General features: G+C 36.2%; 1 protein-coding gene across 7 annotated transcripts in view; it reads right to left on the bottom strand.

Moving 5' to 3' along the window:
• The window catches only part of EFR3A (EFR3 homolog A), a 75,070-nt gene that overhangs the window by 28,781 nt on the left and 27,731 nt on the right, over positions 1-18,558 (bottom strand). For 6 of the 7 annotated variants that reach the window (XM_054272977.1, XM_054272896.1, XM_054273142.1 and 3 more), the window contains 4 exons: positions 11,617-11,738; positions 9,784-9,933; positions 5,231-5,368; positions 562-640 (listed from right to left, as the gene is read on the bottom strand). In XM_054272977.1, coding sequence (XP_054128952.1) covers positions 562-640; positions 5,231-5,368; positions 9,784-9,933; positions 11,617-11,738 — 489 coding nt within the window. The remainder of the gene's footprint in view (positions 1-561; positions 641-5,230; positions 5,369-9,783; positions 9,934-11,616; positions 11,739-18,558) is intronic. The other variant, XM_054272655.1, reaches the window with a different exon arrangement.

Consider the following 18,558-nt stretch of genomic DNA (forward strand, 5'->3'; position numbering starts at 1 on the left):
TTGAGTTGTGAGAGATCTTCAAGACCATCTTGTTCCAAGTCCCCTGCCATGGGCAGGGACAGCTTCCACTAGCACAGGTTACTCAAAGCCCCATCCAACCTGGCCTTGAACACCTCCAGGGATGGGGCAGCCACAGCTTCCCTGTACAACCTGTTGCAGTACCTCACTACTCTTCAGGTAAAGAATTTCTTCCTAATATCCAATCTCTACCTTCCCTCCTTCAGCTTAAGGCCACAATACAGGTTGTACACTGTATTGTGAGGATTAAAAATCCTCAGCACAACAGTTGTATGTGAAGTTGGTCTCTTGGGTTGGAAAATCAGCACAGCTCCATTGGCATAGAAAAATAACCAACCTGAGAGATTTCTTTGTCAAGCACCATGTCACACCAACACCTTGCTCGTTGTTCTGGAGAAGGACCACCCCACTACCTTCCCTTGAATATTTTGGATTCTTTCACTTCATCTACTGTCTACCATTAGCATAGTGAGATGAGCATTGAATTTTCTCTCAAGTGCTTGAAACATGTATGCAAGGAAAAAAACCAGGAGAAAATCCTACCTGTATAGAATACATGATGATTTTAAAGCAGGAAACAGCAAATTCATTAGGATCCCACAGCTTATGATGGTCTAAATGCCTGTAAGCAAAAATTAAGACATAATGAAGAAATTATATTATACAGATATAATAAATGGTATCTTATGAATTTTCTCAAAATTCACCTCAAAGGGATTATTTACTAACATAAAACTTCTATTCAATAACTTATGAGAAATTTAGAACTTCAGAGAAGTACTTGTTTTCTAGGTTTAGGATATGATCACAAAACATCTGGTTGAAAAGAAATTCCTGTTCTGGAAATTTAAGGAACCTAGATACACCAAACATATATAGTTAAGAATACAGTCTTTCCACACAGATGCTTTGTTACATTAAAGGAATTTGCTGAAGGTTGTAACATCTTGAAAATTTATACTTTACAGAGGATAAATAAGTTGTTTTGAATTACAAGCTGCAAAATAATTAGGGCTGAATGCTCCATCCAGAATAGAAACTCTGAGAAATATTTTTGTTTTCATGGTGGTTTCCTAGATAAAATATATGGAAAACAAAAAAGAGCTGCTCTTCGTGTGTATATGTCTTTAGGCTCTGAAGCATTTCAACATTTACTGCAAGAAAGATTAAAACAAAATCCCAATAAAAATGCATCAGATTCTCTATAAATGGAATAGGAACCACAAATGAGAAAAAATTTATCAGTGTTTCAAGCAAATACAAACAATTCTGCTTAAGCAGAAATGTTGAAAGCTATGAATAGGACACAGATTTTTGCAAAAAAAAGATCTGTGTCCCTGAAAAAGCATTAAAAAATAACTGTGTTTTTTCATTCTAGAAGATTGAAGAAAAGGTAACTTTGGATGCATTTTAATTGGTATGATTTAGGTTTTAAAAAAAATCAAAACAAATCCACAAACAAATTCACCAATGAAGAGCAAATATGCCAAATCAACAAAAAAACTTTGTAACAGAAGATGAATTTAAGTTCTGTTCCTCAACAGGTATCTCAGCTACAGAATCATTACTGCTCTCCCTTTTCTCAAAGAACTTAGGAAATATAAAGTTGTTTGAAGCAACAAACTGAGAAGCTCTGGAGGTGAAAGAAGCCAGCACTGTGAACACAGGAGGACTGGCTGGATGCTGAAACTTACTCTGCCTACAATCTGGAGATCTCAATTCCCTCACTAGGCAGCTGCTCCCACCCCAGTCACCTGTACACAAGTCTCCTTCAAGGCTGATTAAACCAGGTGACACAAAGCATCTCCTATGCCCTAAATTATCTTGCACTCTATTGCAGAGATTAAAAAAAGTTCTGCCATCTTGACACATCACATACCTTTAACAGAAATCCCTACAAGAAAGAATGGCAGGAATTTTAAAAGTATTTGCCTGCCAAGATAACAGCAGATTTACATTACTAAATATCCAACTTGAGTACCTATTGGGAATAGCTGCTTTTCTTGTGCACAGGTGTCATCAAATGGAAAGTCTTACTCTCCACTATCTTCTTCTGATTGGAACTGATCCTTTAATCTTTCAGGGCACTGTGTTCTCTGTTATCCTTGACAGTTCTTATTCATCTGCCCCAAAAAGCCATTCAGGCAGATTATGGTCAACTGCATCCCACATCACATTAACAAACAAAAAAAAAATTCTCTCTAAACAAGACATACAGTTTTATATTGCCAGAAAGGCCAAGTATTAACTGCTTCAGGTAGATGAACTGCTGGGAAGACAGCAGGGAGAAGATGACAGACTTGGCTAAAGCTTTGTGTAACAGCTCAGTGGGCAGCATACTTTGTATACTGGAATTTTCCTCCTAAGGACACCAGGATTAGATTCCTGTAGGTGATGTATTTTACTGACCATAACAAGTGCATTCAATGTAGTTCTGTTTTTGCAAATGACAGTAAAGGGTATTTTTAGTATGGTGCATTTACTTCAGTTAAAATCAAGTCACACCTTAACTCCTTTTTTTTTTTTCAAATTACATTTCTTTCAATAAAGAATATCTACTGAAGATTGTAAAACATTCTATTGCTGGATTAACAAATACCAAACTATGCCTTCCATTGAGATTTGCTGCACATATGTAACAAAAGTGCCTAAGTAGGTCTCTCAATTTCAAAGGAACAGCAGAACCAATAATGCAAGTTTCTGGAGAGAGAGCCACTAATGATCCCTGAATTCTTTCTCAGTGCCACACATGCAAGTATTCCTTAAAGTAACAATGATAAATTGGTACCGAGGATCAGAAAGCATAACTGAGTCATGCATATATGGGAATGTATAAAATATTCTGCTCATGCATCATGTTTGCTGAAAGAATATTGCACACCAGTCTGTTAATATTCCAAACCCCTGCACACGTGATGTGATAACTGACAAGAATGGAAATACAGTTGTTGCACTTGGAAAGTTTCACCAGATTTCTGGATCTTTCTGAATCTGTCTAATCTATTCACCATTGCAAATCCATGCTAAGTATGTCTCAATAGCTTCTGACTATTGACACAACAGAACTTTTTGTCAGATAATATTAATGTAACATTTTTTGACTTTCATTAAGCAATTAGTGAGATTGATCTATAAGATTTTATTGCAAATTATTATTTGAGAGTTTCTAGCTACTGCATGCAGACATAACCATAGAGATTTTCTGCCTAAGGCAAGGAGAATTAATGTCAATCCAAATCTATACCAGGAGACTGACTTCAGATTTCTACTATCTTCATTATAGTTAAGCCCCTCAATCACTGAATAAACCCTGCCTCATGATGCAATCAGCACTGTTTTCTCAGTTTTGCCAAGAAGTGGCACCATGTTCCCTGATATTAGTGTCACATGAAGCAAGCCTTCAGGTGGGGAACTGAACCCGCACCTTCATGTTAGCACTGTAATAAGAGGCCCTATCTATATTTCCAGAGTTTCCTTATAACCTGTGAAAGAAGAAAACAGACAGAAACACTGAACATTGTTATAAGAAACTGTTTCCTAGTTAGAAACTAGGTCAGGTTTTTCACAATAAAGTGCAATAGACTCTCTATCTCAAACTTTCACTCTAACTGTTCTGTCATTCACAAAGTGAAGCTCATTAGATAGAGCACTCCCTTTTTGTTTAGGAAAAACAGCTTGAAATTGCATGTTCTGCATCTCTTGTTCTTCAAAAATACTAAACCTTTTACAGCAGTCATTTGTACAGCAGTCATTTGTAAAAAGACACATTTGGCAATTTGTCCTCAAAGTGGAATACAGAAATGGTGACTACAAAACTCTCTATTCATAGAGGAGATAACATTCTGAGTAACTGGTCATTATCCACTCATTTCAGTGCATGAATGCAGCATGTGGAACACTGCTGTGCACACAGAACCAACTGGCCCCTTACAGTCATAGCATGTGAGAACTGAAAATAGGCTGGAAATAAACTTTAGAGACATAGGCTTTAGATCAGCCACAGAAAAAGCAGCTATGACACCTTCTCAAATCCCAAAACAAGCACTACCTCTAGTCTGTGGAATCAGGAATTATTCATAGGAAACTTCCCTGCTCCCAAAATGATTCAAAAGACTCAAACCACTGCAAATGATGATAAAGTTTTGAGATAAACCTACTAAAAGAATTGAGAAGTGGTCAGAAAGCAGCTACAGTATAGTACCAAGTAATCCATCCCAACTGTGTAGTAACGAGGTGTTCACTGTGATCACAGGTATTTGGGAGGAATGCACATTTTAAATCTAGGAAAGAATGAGTGTTTTTTTAATAAAACACTCAACTTTGCAACAGAAACTCCTCTCAGGTTGGTATAAGAGATACATACAGAAAGTAAGGGAGTGGTACAGTTCTTTGTAGTTGATGTTTTTCAGGACAAACAAGGGGTTAACAAAAGTTTTCTGCCTTCAACACCAACCCTATCTTTTTTTTGTTAACACTAGTAATTTGAAAATGGCTTTTGATAGCTTGAAGGTCTTTCAGTGTATAAATAAAGTACTTAATTTCTGTGGGAAGAACTAGGCCATCTAAGAGAATGTATTCCTGTATCTGGGATGTACCTTGAAAAATCTACAAGAAGAAGCAAGCAGGTGTCCTCATCACCAGGAAAAGCCAGGGTTTGAAAGTGGTATCACTGAGCGTTAATACAAGAGGTATAATTTGTACTGTGTGTTTTTGTGCATAATGTGCATACTGTGTGCATATCTGCCACTCATCCCTAAATGAGCTGTTAAAGATATTCATCAAAGAATATCAAAACAGGTCCTGGAAGAAAATGGCAGGAACACATAAATTGTAACTTTATGGGACACAGTATTCCTTTGTGCTACTTGTACTTTACTTGGTTTGTCTCTCCACTGATTGTGACACTCATCTATAGGACATGAATAGCCTGGATAGTTTCACATTTAAAAAAAAAAGCCTGCTGAAGCAACAACTCATGTAAGTTATTGTATTTTGCATGTAAAAATCAATAAAGCAGGACATGCATTCCTCCATAACTTCTTTCAAGTTTATAGATGGAGGAGAGAGAAGAGGAGAGGTTAAAAGAGGGGCAATTTTTTAAGAAATGTGAATGGAAACCTTTGAACTGAAAAGTAGAAAAAAATTTAATGCAAGAGAATTGAGGATGAAATAAAGAAAACCTCTTCAGATCTTCCACAAATTTTCAACTTACGCAAAAACTGGTCTGACAGCATTGTTCATATTTCCATAGGTTGCTCGTCCCAGTAGTTCCCTGAAACAATTCTCAGCCAGCACAGAAGGATTTTCTTCTTTCACTCCTACTGTAGGAGAGGATGGGGGGCCTATTCTGCTGAAATAAGACAAAGTGCTTTGATTATATTATTGACTAATATTCAGGAAACCTTTTCTTTACTGCATCCACCCTTGGTATTAAAACATTCATGAGTCACAATCTTCAACTAGGCAAGAACTGCATTTCAAATATGCATCAAACCGGAATTCTGAATAACATATTTTATTCTTTTATAGCAGGACCATAGATCATCATTTGTTCACTCAGTACTTACCACTGCATCAGTAACTATTTATATGGCAAACACAAAAGCTGCAAATATTCAGTTAACTTGTTACCTATCACATTTTGACAAAACACTATGTATTGCTAACAATGAACAAAGGCTGTGAAACCACAAAAAAAATTTAGACAGAATCTTAGTAATATTGCTCAGATTAATGATCTCACTCACCTGCCCACTACTGAGTCCACACTGTGTGGGTGAGCATTAAATGAAACTCCAATACTTCTGCACAAACAGATGGCTTGTGAGTTGAAAAAAAATGTCTGAGTGAACTGATTAGAACATTATCACCCACACAGTTACCTCTAAATAGACAGTGTAGAAGTTGGCCACCCTCTAAGTGTCTTCCATCATTACTCTGGACAGGTCACAGGGTGAACACAGGTTTCAGAAAGGAAGCAAACAGCTCTCCCTGAGCTACCTCCATTACTTACCAAGAGTCACTGGACCTACAAGTGGCAACTTTTTTTTTCCTCTCACAAAACATTATAGGAACTTAAGTGAGGATTCATTCATTTACATTAACATTATGCATTTTTAATTTTAGACTGCAGAAACCAGTACATTAAACCCTTAAACATAATTTCAGTTCTGCAGTGCAAGCTTGTGTGTTAAATACATTTGAAAGTGTCAACCAACAGCATTCAGTTTACTTAAGCATCATAAAAGCTTTAGAGCATTATAGAAAATTGCAAATTGAAATATCAGTAGTCAAATGGACATGTTAACATCACAGTTGTAATATAGCTTTTGATGGCAAAGATTTTCTGTGTTTCAATAGTGTTTCAGTACTACTGAAATCTAAATTTGGCCATATGAAAACCCTGTTGCCTCTGGAAACATCAGTGTTTCAGGAGTTACCACAACAATGCTAGCTTGTCAGATTTTAATAACAGAAGAGCCTCAGGAACTCTGTTAGATAAGGAGGAATAATTTTACAAGAGCAGCATGATTAGAATTTTAAAAGATATGAGAATTTGTACATAATCCACCCCATGAGTACCACAAAACTCCAGCTCTATCAACTGCTGTGCCACCCATCCTCCCTTTTTTTCCTTCCCCTGTACTGCCTAGACTCTGATCCAGGGAGATGGGAGAGAAGGTACAAGAGACAGTATAGGACTGTCATTTCCATTGCTGTTTTGACACAGATTCCCTAAAATACAACAGCACTGCAAAGGTGGGTGTGTGGGGAGGAAAGACGAAAGCAGGCTGCATAGCACTCATAGCTTAGCCGGTCTGAAAGAATTCCAGTTAAAATGAAGTAAAATAAGTTACATTTTAAGTGCTTGTATATGCAAACCTACAAAAGGTGACTTCTCAGCACTGCTTGGGAGTCCTTTTTTTAGATGAATCTTCCTTGTATAAAATGTTATTCTTTGACTGCATCAAAATGTTTAAAATTATCCTGTGTCATCTGTGGGAGTAGCATTTTATTTGAACTTTAACAGCACCTTCCTCAAGGTATTTCTCAGTAAGCATTCCTTAGAATTGCAGATAATAGACAATGAATATTGAATACTCTAGTTAGTTTTATAGGAAAGCTTTGTACAGCCTCTTAAATTTCTAGATTCAAATGAGTATCTCATGCTCATTTTGTTTCACTGACTTTGTTTTTACAGAAATATGAGAAAAACTCTGAAAAATCCAACTGCAACAGTTAATAAAAAAACAGTAGTATTCCTCTGCACCTAAACCTTTTGTAATACCACAAGAGGGCTGAAAATGTGTTTTACAATGAAGTGGGCAAGGACAACTCCCTGTAGCTGCTCTACTGGCTTTTTTGTGGGTAATCTCTATCAGCAGTGGCAACAAGGAACTGGAAGGAGGATGTGTTGAACTACAGCAGTTTCCATAGCAAACACCTAATCACAGACTAAAACTAGCTCACAGTAACTCAGCAACTTAAGCATGAGACTTCTTAAATGCCAAAAAAACGGGGTTGGCCAAAGATATGACAGGACATGTCAGTAAGACTGAACAACTACTTCTGAGCAGAGTGGGTACAGGAATGTTTCACTGTGATTCACACACTCTGAGAAAGATATAAATTTTAACTTTCATCTAAAACAGAATTTGTATGAACATTACAAATCAGAAGGATTTGAAGTCAAGTTTACATTAAGTGGTAGTGTCCCTCTGCCTGAAATAAGGCTGGCAGGTTTAGCTCCACAGCTATAAAGAACGTGTAATAAAATAAAGGAATTACTAATTTCATACATCCCCTCCCTATCCTGGAGATGCACATAAATAGATATACACATAACACAATGTCTGATAGGCATGTAACTAAAATGTGCATTCAGATATATGAACAAATAATGACATTCACAAATACAATTATATTTTTAAAATGTTATTTAGACAGTAAATTCTTAACTCCAAGAAGTGTCTCATCTCATATGTGCTCAAAACAATCTTGAATTAAGCTGAGTTCCACAAGCTAAAATTACATAGACTTCCAAGTTAAGTACCTACATGTACATCAGCTTTAATAAAAAATGGTTTTTCTTCTATGGATTTAAGTTGGGGGTATTTTCTGGAATTTCTGCTCTTTCTCAAATAATGCTTTGACTCCATCTGCCAGAACAATATGCTTCTTACTCCTACTCTTCAAGATGTCTCTGTGCTCCACAAATATGAAGTCACACAAAAAATAAAATGAGAAATTGTCTGCAATATCATTTAAGACCAGCAGGTAGCAATTTACAAACACTGTTTCCAGCTTTTCTGTCATATGCACATCATAAAAGACCCCTACTTACCACTAGGAAGATCATTAGTCTTTTTTTCTATGTTCAATAGGAAAAGTTTCAAGTACAAGAGTTCAGAAATTTAAGTTGCTTTTTGATAGATTTGTTTTTCTACCACTACTATTGCCTTATTCCACAGATGAGAAAAATCATTCCTGCAGTACATATAAACTGATCCACTCTAAGTGGTTAATCCAAATCCTACTTCAGTCAGTTTTTCCAGCAGTAGTTAATTTACTTCTGCTATAAAAAGGAAAGTGTATGCCTGAGGGCACTGTAAAGAGGACCAAAGGAAAGGGCCCACCTGCAGTTAGAAGCTCTGTAAGAATAAGCAAAGGCAAACCAGGCTCTCCTTGCTCAAACAGCAGCTTCAGAAACCTTTGTCTCTTACTCAGTTCACTCTTCAGATGTGAAATTCAAGTGGATATTTCTATAAATATTGTGTGGGCTCTCAGTTATATACAGTAAATAGATAAGGCATGGACAGACAGACAACTATTGATTTTAGCTATTTGGTCTGAAAATTTGTTTTAGAGATGAGACAGGCACTGGCAGTAAGAAATAACACAACAAAAATAAAGCTGAGGAATTGAAAAATAAATGCCAAAACTCAAACTAAATAAAGAGAAACTGACAGATCTAGAAAGCTCTGTGAGTGAAAGCAAGACAAGCTTGTTGTTATAGGAAGGCTGCTGAGCCTCTTAGCAGGCAAGTTTTGAAGCAGCCAGAATTGGACATGGAATTAGTATTTCATTTGCTTGCACTGCTGAAGTTCATTTTATAGAAATTTCCCAGTGTTACCAATAAACAGTTTTTACACCTACATAGTGTTTAAACAGGGACCAAAAAAAAGGGACTTTTCAATTGTAAGGTGAGTGGCATCTCCTCAACCTTAAATGTCACAGGATCTTTTTGAATATATTTTTGCAAATGTGGCAATATGCGTAGGAGTCACCGAAAGCAACAAAGAGAAGGTGATTCACATATAAATAAAACTTTAATTCCTTACTCAAAGTACTGTTTCAGCCAGGACAAGTTCTTAGTTATGGCTAAAGGAATTAAAATCTCAATTTCTAACAAATCTAAGTAGCAAAATCATTTGAGTCACCTAAAAGCCTTTGCTTACTCATCTCTGCATCTGATCCACTAAAACACAGAGTTTATGACTGTTATCAAGTCAAAATATGGCTATATAATTTCTACAATAACTTTTAGACCAACAGAATCTTGAACAAGTGAATAAACATGGTTGAAAAGATTTTAAGACAAGAAACATTAAGAACCATTATGCAAACCTACACTATCAATTTCAAGGAGCCTTAGCTAGTAAAGGTGAGTTGTTGCTTCCACTGAAAAGAAAAAGGATATCCACCATAAAAACTTAGCCTAGAGACTGCTTAAAGAAACCACACCAGTGACAAAAATACACTTACCTGTCAATATCTTCTATTTTCTGCATGTTGAACAGCAGGGATGGCACTATCTTGTCCATGTGCTGGGGTTCCCATATGGTTGCTCGAAGCTCATCATTAACTGCTTTTCTAACCACTCCCTGGATGCCCCTGATTCCAGCAATTCGGATCCTGAGCAAGGAAAAGAGGAATTACTGAAGCTGAGCAGCACAGCACCTCCCAGCAGGGCATGAAGTACTGTGGAACTCCAGCAGGTTCTCACAAGTAGCAACTGGGAAAACTGGCCAACCATTAAGATTGCCATGCTTTCTTTGAACACCTTTGAAGCCAGTAAGGAGCTAAAAAAACAAACAACTGAACAGAAGATGGCCTGTAAGGATAAACCTGACAGCACTCAATGAAGACTCAAACTTTTTGCACCGCCTCTGACAAAAGTCCCCCAGGTAAAACCCACCAACTCTACCCAATCTACCAACCATCAGCTGAAACTTGGCACAATCTCAGCCCATTCCAGAGCTGAAGAAAAATAGGAAGCTACCACAACACAGCTGAAGTAATATCTAGCACAGCCATGTGATTGTGCTATTAGAAGTTGTAATTAAGGCCATGGATTAGTCAGAAAAGATCTTTAAAGATTTCTGAAAGATTCACAAGATGGAAAGCAAAGGATAATTCTGTCTACTTAAGCCTAATGGAGAAAAGGAACAACCACTTTCATTCTAAAACCATTTGAATGAAATCAACTGAGAAGTAATCAACAACAATGAAATAATAAAAAAGAAAAAAAATAACATAAGTTCAAAAAAAGACTTGGTCTAGCTGCTAGCTGTTGTCATCATTTTATTAAACAAAAATAGCTTGCAGGAGAATTTGTGCAATGACATGGATAGCAAAATGCTATTTTTTGAAATGATAATAGCCAATTATTCATTGTAATAAATGGTAGGAAGAGAATTTACTTCCTGAACACAAGTAGAAGCTAGTACAGCTATCAAATGAAATAAGCACAAGCCTCACTAAAATTCTGAATTATTTCTCTTAAAATCCACCCCTCATTTTTTAAATCTTGATTCAGGTATGGACAACACTTAACCCTTGCTCAGTCAAATTCCCTGAATTAAAAAATTTCTAAGATGAACTACAGAGGTAACCAAGGTCTGTAATTATTTTTGTTTCGATTTCAATTTGTAAATATCTAAATCTCTAACTGCTTGTACCTTAACTATTTCTGAACTAAGTTTTGTGCATTCAAGATGAACCCAATTTCATTCTAGATCTTTTGAGATAGTTTCAATAGGATTACACACAAAGCAGGAGACAAGAGGGATGTACAAACTAGGAGAAAAACTGCTGCAGGGAAGGACACATCCTGCAGGAGGGAGCTGCAGGAAAACAAACTGTGGCACTTACGTAACAATGGGAAAAATAGAATTCCCACTCATGGAGGCTCTTGAGTTTGACACACATGAGCATACTTCAGACATTTAAGAAATCTCAGTTTTAATGAGTAATTCTTCTCAAAGAACACACTAAATATATACTTTTGCTTTTCGTATAAGTAGCCTCATTAATATCTCAAGAAAGTTATGAACTTGTGCATTTACAGTAATTAGTGGTGCCTTTCTGGAGAAAATCCACACAATCCAACATGCATTATTAAGGTAAAATTACCCCTAAATATCCTAGGAGTTCCAGCTACCTAAGATATGCAATATTCAGTGCTACTCAAAAAGTCAGACTGTCATTTTTTTCATATAGAATGAAATAGTCCAATAAACACCTTAGTAAGAGCTGTATTACAGAGAGCATTAATGTGTGACCAGTTTTCAGTAATTCCTGCAGAATGACACTTACTCATTTTGTATTTCTGGATCAGGGTCACGGGAATGACACATGGCACTGAACCGCGACACGAAGAAGTCGTAGCGCCTGTGGTATGAAGGTGTGTCTTCTTCAATGTTGGCAAATTTGACAAACTGGAAAATGAAATACATAAGAAAAAGCTTTTAATACCAATTTCCTAAAATAGAAAAATGAGTAATAAGTTTAATCTAAGGTTAATTTAACAAGTAACATGAAGCAACTGCATTAAGAACCCAATTTTGACAACACTTTAGAACTTCAGAGAAGAAAAATCTTAATAGGAGGGTTTTCTTTTAAAAGTCTTCCCACAAGAACTTCATTTAGATAGCTATGGAAGCATGAAACTGTATGAAATGCAATATACTATGCACTATGGAAACATCTAACACTTGAACAGTGAGCCATCAACTGGCAGAATTATTTAGGTTAGGAAAGACCCTCAGGATCATCAGGTCCAACCATTTCCCCAACACTGTCAAGTCCATCACTAAACCTTGTTTTACATAACTCCAGGGATGGTGATTCAGCCACTTCCCCAGGCACCCTGTTCCAATGGTGGTAACTCCCTCAGAGAAGAAATTTTCCCTAATATCCAGTTTAATCCTCCCTTGACACAACTTGAGGCCATTTCCTCTTGTCCTATCTCTGTCAGCTTGGGAGCAGAGCCTGACACCCACCCTGCTACAGCCTCCCTCAGGCAGCTGTAGAGAGCAGCCCAAGCAATCAAACACAACCCTGTCACTACCAGGTTACCTAGCAACATTCTGATGTACCAAAATTCAAGGGAAATAAACTTGGAGGCATTCTGTCAATTCTGTCTAGACAGAAGGGAAAAAGGAGGAGTCAGGGAATTATAACCCAGTCAACTCCAGACCATTTGCAGAAAAACACTGGAAAAAAAAAAACCAATTTGCCAACATCTACAAAGTCTCAAAGGGGTAAGTAACAGTCAACATGGATTTATCAAGAAAAAATCACATCAATCCATCTTATTCCTATGACAAGTAAATAACTTTTGTGAACCCAGATGAAGCAGCATCTGTCAAAACTTCAGTGATGCTGTTGACAAAAAAATACACAAAATTCTCAAAGGAAAGCTAGAAAAACACTGTCAAAAGAACACTCCCCATAAGAGAGATGTACAAGAGTTTGGAAAAAAATAAGGAAACACTTGCAAATCATCACAGCACAAAAATATGATTTGAGCTTCACTAGAGACAGATGAGCAGACTGGGCTCATCGAATTTGCAAAGAGCACTAAGCTGGCCAGAGGTGCAGGCACATTTGATGCCTGGTTTTTGAACAATTGGAAATAGGACCTGAAAAACCAAGGAAGCAATTTGAGAATGGTTATTGCAAAACAGCATTTTAGCCAGAAACAGCTGAACGAAGAAAAGGAACTTAGTCAATGCCAATACGATGGCATGGAAAACAGAACAATACACCAAGATACATCTGCATTACTCATGGCACTTATGAAGAAACTTTTGCTGTTTAACTGGGCCAAATAAGCCCTTAAATGAAGTGGTGCATGGAGCTGAAACATCACAGCCTAAAATGGTGACTAGTTCTCAAATAATTCAAGAAATAGACAAAACTTTACATAAACATCTGTAAAGGAAGAATGAAATACACCAAATTACCCTAACTACAGCTGCCTAAAATGTATCAGTCTTAAAAGGTACAGAAGACAGCTACAAAAACAGAAGAAATAGTTTTCTTTGTCCAATGGTAATAAGAAAATCAATAATAGGCTTATATTGAAGAAAAGCCTAGGTTAGCCATTAAAACCCCTCCTTCCTAAAGTGAGCAGACTGCCTAAAGACCTTTTGGATTCTCCATTACAGACAGTTCTAAGAACAGACTACAGAGGGAAATAAAAAGCAAAACAAAACACTGTCAGGAAAGGTCAAACACTGTGCTGGCTGTGCCCTGAAGCAGAGTGATGTTCTATTAAGATCCTTCTGCTTTTACTCACACCATTTTTATCAATTCCTAAGCACAGGCTGAGGCATTTCCTTTGTATTTTTCATAATGTAAAACGTGCTTTCATCAGCACATTACCCATAGACATCCAGAGGGGCCCAAAGCCCTTTAGCATAATCTACAGCACACTGATTTGTGGAGGGTTTGAAGTTTTCAAAGCTGTGTATTTCAGAAAAAAGAACGCTACCATTTTTTCTAGTCTTTTGTTTAGTCTTTTTTTCTGTTTTATCTAGAACAGTTATCCCTTTCAGCTGCACTACCAGTTCACCCTCTAAAAGCCACAGGAACAACTGAAAACTATGTAGTTCATAAAACTACATTCTCAGCTGTTACTGAAAACGGAGCAAAATTGTATAGTATGAGTACATTTTACAAGTCCTTCAGTTAGGAATATCCTGTATTTCAGGTGGCAAAAAAGTGACAGAAGTCAAAATCTAATTCTGTATGATCCACTGCCATAGACTGAAAGATGATCTACAAACAGCACTCATATTTTTCTCCAATAGAGTGAGTTATACAAATGATCATTTTCTTCCTAAGAGACCCTGGCAAATGCTTCATATGTACTGTGGCTCGCTAGCTTGTTTCATGAAATTGTTACTAGCAAAACAGAAATTTTTTTTCAGACAAGAATTTCATTAGTCCTTACATCTCAATGAGACACCAAGACCAAGGATTTAGTAAACCCCACACAATATTATCTTAATATTTTCCAGACATTCAAGTGCTCAAATCGACAAATGATTCACCCAGAAATCTCCATAAAAGCATGGAAAAGAACGGAAACAAAGCATGAAGAAGACAAAGCAATGAGTGGTTGTAAGAATATTAATTCATGTTGCTAATTTAGTATCAGCCTTTAATATTATTATTATCTGAAGTACTAATTATTTGATTGACAGGATCTCCCAACAGGAAAGCTTAATACATTCTAGTAACTGTTTTGCTAGCAGAAAGATTTATTGTAGCAGGAAACTGCTTTGTAAGAAGAAATGATGACTTTAGGCCAAGCAAGTGTCAGGGACTCCCTCATCCTGAGTACCTCTCTGTACCAGGGGCAGCTTTGCAGCAGGGACACAAACACATGGAAGTTACACCTTTCAAAATGGCATGCACAGTAAGAGATCCAGAAAGGGCAAAGGTTTTTTATGTCCCCATGTCTATAACAAAACAATTTCCCCACTGAACATACAGCATTTCTGAAACACAATCCAGGACTAGCATTCAGGTGACTGGGCATTGAGGCCACAGGAAAGCTCTCTGTGGTAACAGTTTAGAGTTGTGCACTGTCATTCAGTAAAGTGTAAAATTCCATTCCATCATAGAAATGTTAAGTTTTTCCAGTAGACATCACTCTGTACTTTGCAGTGGTGATGTTGTTATTGTTGATACAGAATATTTTACTCCTTATCCCATGTTTTCAAACAAACTTCAAATACAGCACTTATTCAACCTAAAAAAGGATAAAACTCTTATGAAAATCCAAGCATTTGCCTAGGGATTATTTACAAAGCTTTTATAGATATAAACATGTCATTCACAGTAAATGCTTTAAAGCATCCTATGGTAACTTATGGAAGTTTTACCAGTACAAGCATCTTCTATATTTTATAATACAGAAGCTACAGAAAGGAATTTACATTGGCAGTACGTTATTTCCATTTATTTTGAAACCAATAAAATTCAATCAGTATAAAAACATATAAATCTACCACAAAGTAAAGAAGAAACATATTATTTATTCAGAAGATACTTGTTCCAGACTGAATAGAGAAATTTGGATTATATTACCAGGGAGAGAGAGAGAGAGAGAGAGATTGTGCAAGCCCTGTAAGTAAATCCTAAAATTTCCCAAGGACAAAATTTCTTCTATGCATTTATGCTGTTTTATCACTGTTATGTAGCAAATACATGAGGAGAAAAATCATAACTTTTAATGGGCCCTGGATGTCTTTAAAGAAGGTCAGTTTTATCCAAGAATAATCACCATGCATCATATTTGAGTTTGAGTCATGTTACTTAAAGTATCTCCCTGTGAGAATACTAAGCTCACCCTGAGAATTATTTTTTTCATATCTGAGCTCCCCAGTCTGTCTTCTGCAGCCTGCAATTTTCTCTTGTTTCAAACACAGTGCTGATACTGGCAGTTATCACCTTTCACAGGCCAAGGCACTGTATTTCATTATTATGAAACTGTCACACGGGAAGTCATGATCCCCTATAAATGTAATACTCTTACAAACCACACAGCACAGCCTTAATGAGAAGTGTGAATGTTATGTGTGCACTACAACAAATAAATGCCAGAAGAACAAGCACTTCAATTTTCCTGAAGAGAAAAGCTTCAAACACTGGATACATTGACTTCACACTGGATACATTAACTTTACAAAGGCAGCATGAAAACGATCACAAGGCTCTCAGCAATGAAAACTGATGATTTAGTTTATTTATTAATACCTGGGATCACATGACACTTTCAGTTTTATCAGAATAGGATGGAAAATTTCACATTCTATTTTAGTTTGTGTCCCTTGGATAAAAATTCTCCTGACCACCACATGTACAGTTGTGTAACAAAATCAGCAATGGAATGTTGGCTTACAGGGTCACAGCAGTGTGGCTGTGGAACTGCAAAACCAGAGAGCACAAGTATGAGTGGGGGAAGCAATACTTAACTTTGAGTGACCCTAAAGCACTTAAATTCTAGCAGATGCAGGCACACAATTTCCAAGATAATTTAATAACTCACAAAATGAGAAAGAGTGCTGTGTGTTAATCTATCTCCCTGAGATTTAAATCCTTTTAAAAAGACAGAGGAGGCATCCTAGAAAATGAATTGTTCCATTGTGTATTAAATTACTACCAGCATAAAATTCTGTATTGGTACATGGAATGAAAGAAGCATCTTGCAATAAGGGTAAATTTTCATTGCCTACTTCCAGATTAGCAAACTGAGACAAGGCAAACAAGTAAATACCCTGCTGGGAATATGAATTCTGACATGGCTTAATTTCAAGTGTTGACATTTGATACTATTTTTACAATACATATGCACTTAATTCTGCCCAAAGCAACTGCTTTTAAAAGCACTAACAAATATGAAAGTAACACTAACAAATATGAAAGTCTTGTCTCAGCCACTGGTTGATCACTTTTCCATTTGGGAATCTGTCTGTCTTCCTTTAAATTACAAATGATGACAACCAGCAATAGCAGCCACCTTCTCATGCACAGGAAGCTCAACACTGTCACTGATGGGATTATTACTTCACTGCTCCTACAAAGAAATTGCCTTTATAAAGGGAAGCAGCCCATCAACTAAAGAAACATTTGTGGTACATAATTAAAATGTAGTAATAATGGGTTGCACATATTATCTGCTATTTTTCACATGAAACCCCAATACCTTACTGACAAAATACAAAGAATTCACCCCATCTGCACTTGAAATTTGCTTAAAATGTTTTGTATTTAACTGACTCTTGTAAATATAGATTAAGATGAAAGTTTTACTAAATTATGTATCCAATTGTTCTTGACCAGCTGCTCACTAAAGAAATTTTCGGAATGTTCTTTAAAAACTTTAGAAATAGATATAAACTGGACATAGATTAATAGATATAAATTGGATCTTTTATTCCAAAAAAATTTCTATCCTAGTTAAAAACACTACAGACCTAAGCAATACATTTAATTCTTTGTATTTAAGCAATGGAGATGCTTTACATGATACTCAGTTACTGAAATTCTGCAAGAAAATTAGAGAGGGAAATACAGTATTGTCATAAATTTCTAAGGAAAAGCTTACTGCAATCAGCCTTCAGATCCTTAACACATAAGCCAAGGAGATATCACTTTTTCCCACCACATTTTTTCAGTTTCCTGGCCAGCATATGCTATCCTAGCACATGGTCTATAAAAACATCTTCCATGCTAGAAAAAGTTATTTTGAACCTCACAGACATTAGCAATTTGAAATTTGGTCTATATAAAAAAAAAATCTCAACACCTATTCATTATATCCACTATTGAATTTTACTGTTTTTAAGTATCTGCCTTATATAAATAGATTAACAATTATGTTATTAAAAAAAAACAAACAAACAACTGCTGTAGGAAATAAATTACCATAATTTATAAATGCAATATATAAATGCAACAAATTAATTATATGTAACCTGAAGATCAGGCTTAAAAATGCATAAATAAAACCCAAACAATTATTTATCTCAAATAGCCATCCTCAGGTTTGCTTTTCAAAAACAAATTGACTTTTTATTATAAAATAAATGAAATTTAAATTCCAAAATTAATTTAAGATGACAAACATCTAAGTAAAAGTTTTGGGGTTTTTTTCCTGAAATATAGGGAACAAAGTAGAGTAAGTTCTGCACCCAAAATCAAATACCTGGAAGTCAGCAAAACATAGTGGAAGGCAGTGGGAGCTTCCAAATCTTTCCAAGCCTTTAAACCACCCAAAGATGTTCTGTACAGAGATTTTAACCTTTTAACCAATCACAGCTGAAGCAAAATCTGTGAGGCTGAAAAAACCCTACAGCTCAAGCAAAGAGGTTTGAATTTTACTTCAAAGACATCACTGCTTTTCTATATCAATGAAGCTTTGGGTAGAAAATAATCAAAAGCTACTTAGAGCCACAATCATACTCCATATATTTTAAACGTAAGCAGACTATAAATTTGTAGGGGCCTTAAAGTGACTTTCCTAAAAATACTATGTAAAATTTTCCAAAGGTTGCCTGACTTCTCACCAGTTAAAAACATTTACTTCACATACAACCCATTCCTGTCTTGTAGACAATCCCAGTTCACACTCCAAAGTGGTTCATCAGCTAAAGCACATGAAGCACTATTCAGTCACCAGACCATCTCCCTTGCTTTTTGGTTTTTGTTTGCTTATTTCCTTCTGAAGGAGAGAAAAAAGGC

This window comes from Melozone crissalis, unplaced genomic scaffold (assembly GCF_028551555.1).
Source record: "Melozone crissalis strain CALT ecotype California unplaced genomic scaffold, PUWL_Pcris_2 ptg000002l_1, whole genome shotgun sequence".
Classification (NCBI taxonomy): Eukaryota; Metazoa; Chordata; class Aves; order Passeriformes; family Passerellidae; genus Melozone; species Melozone crissalis.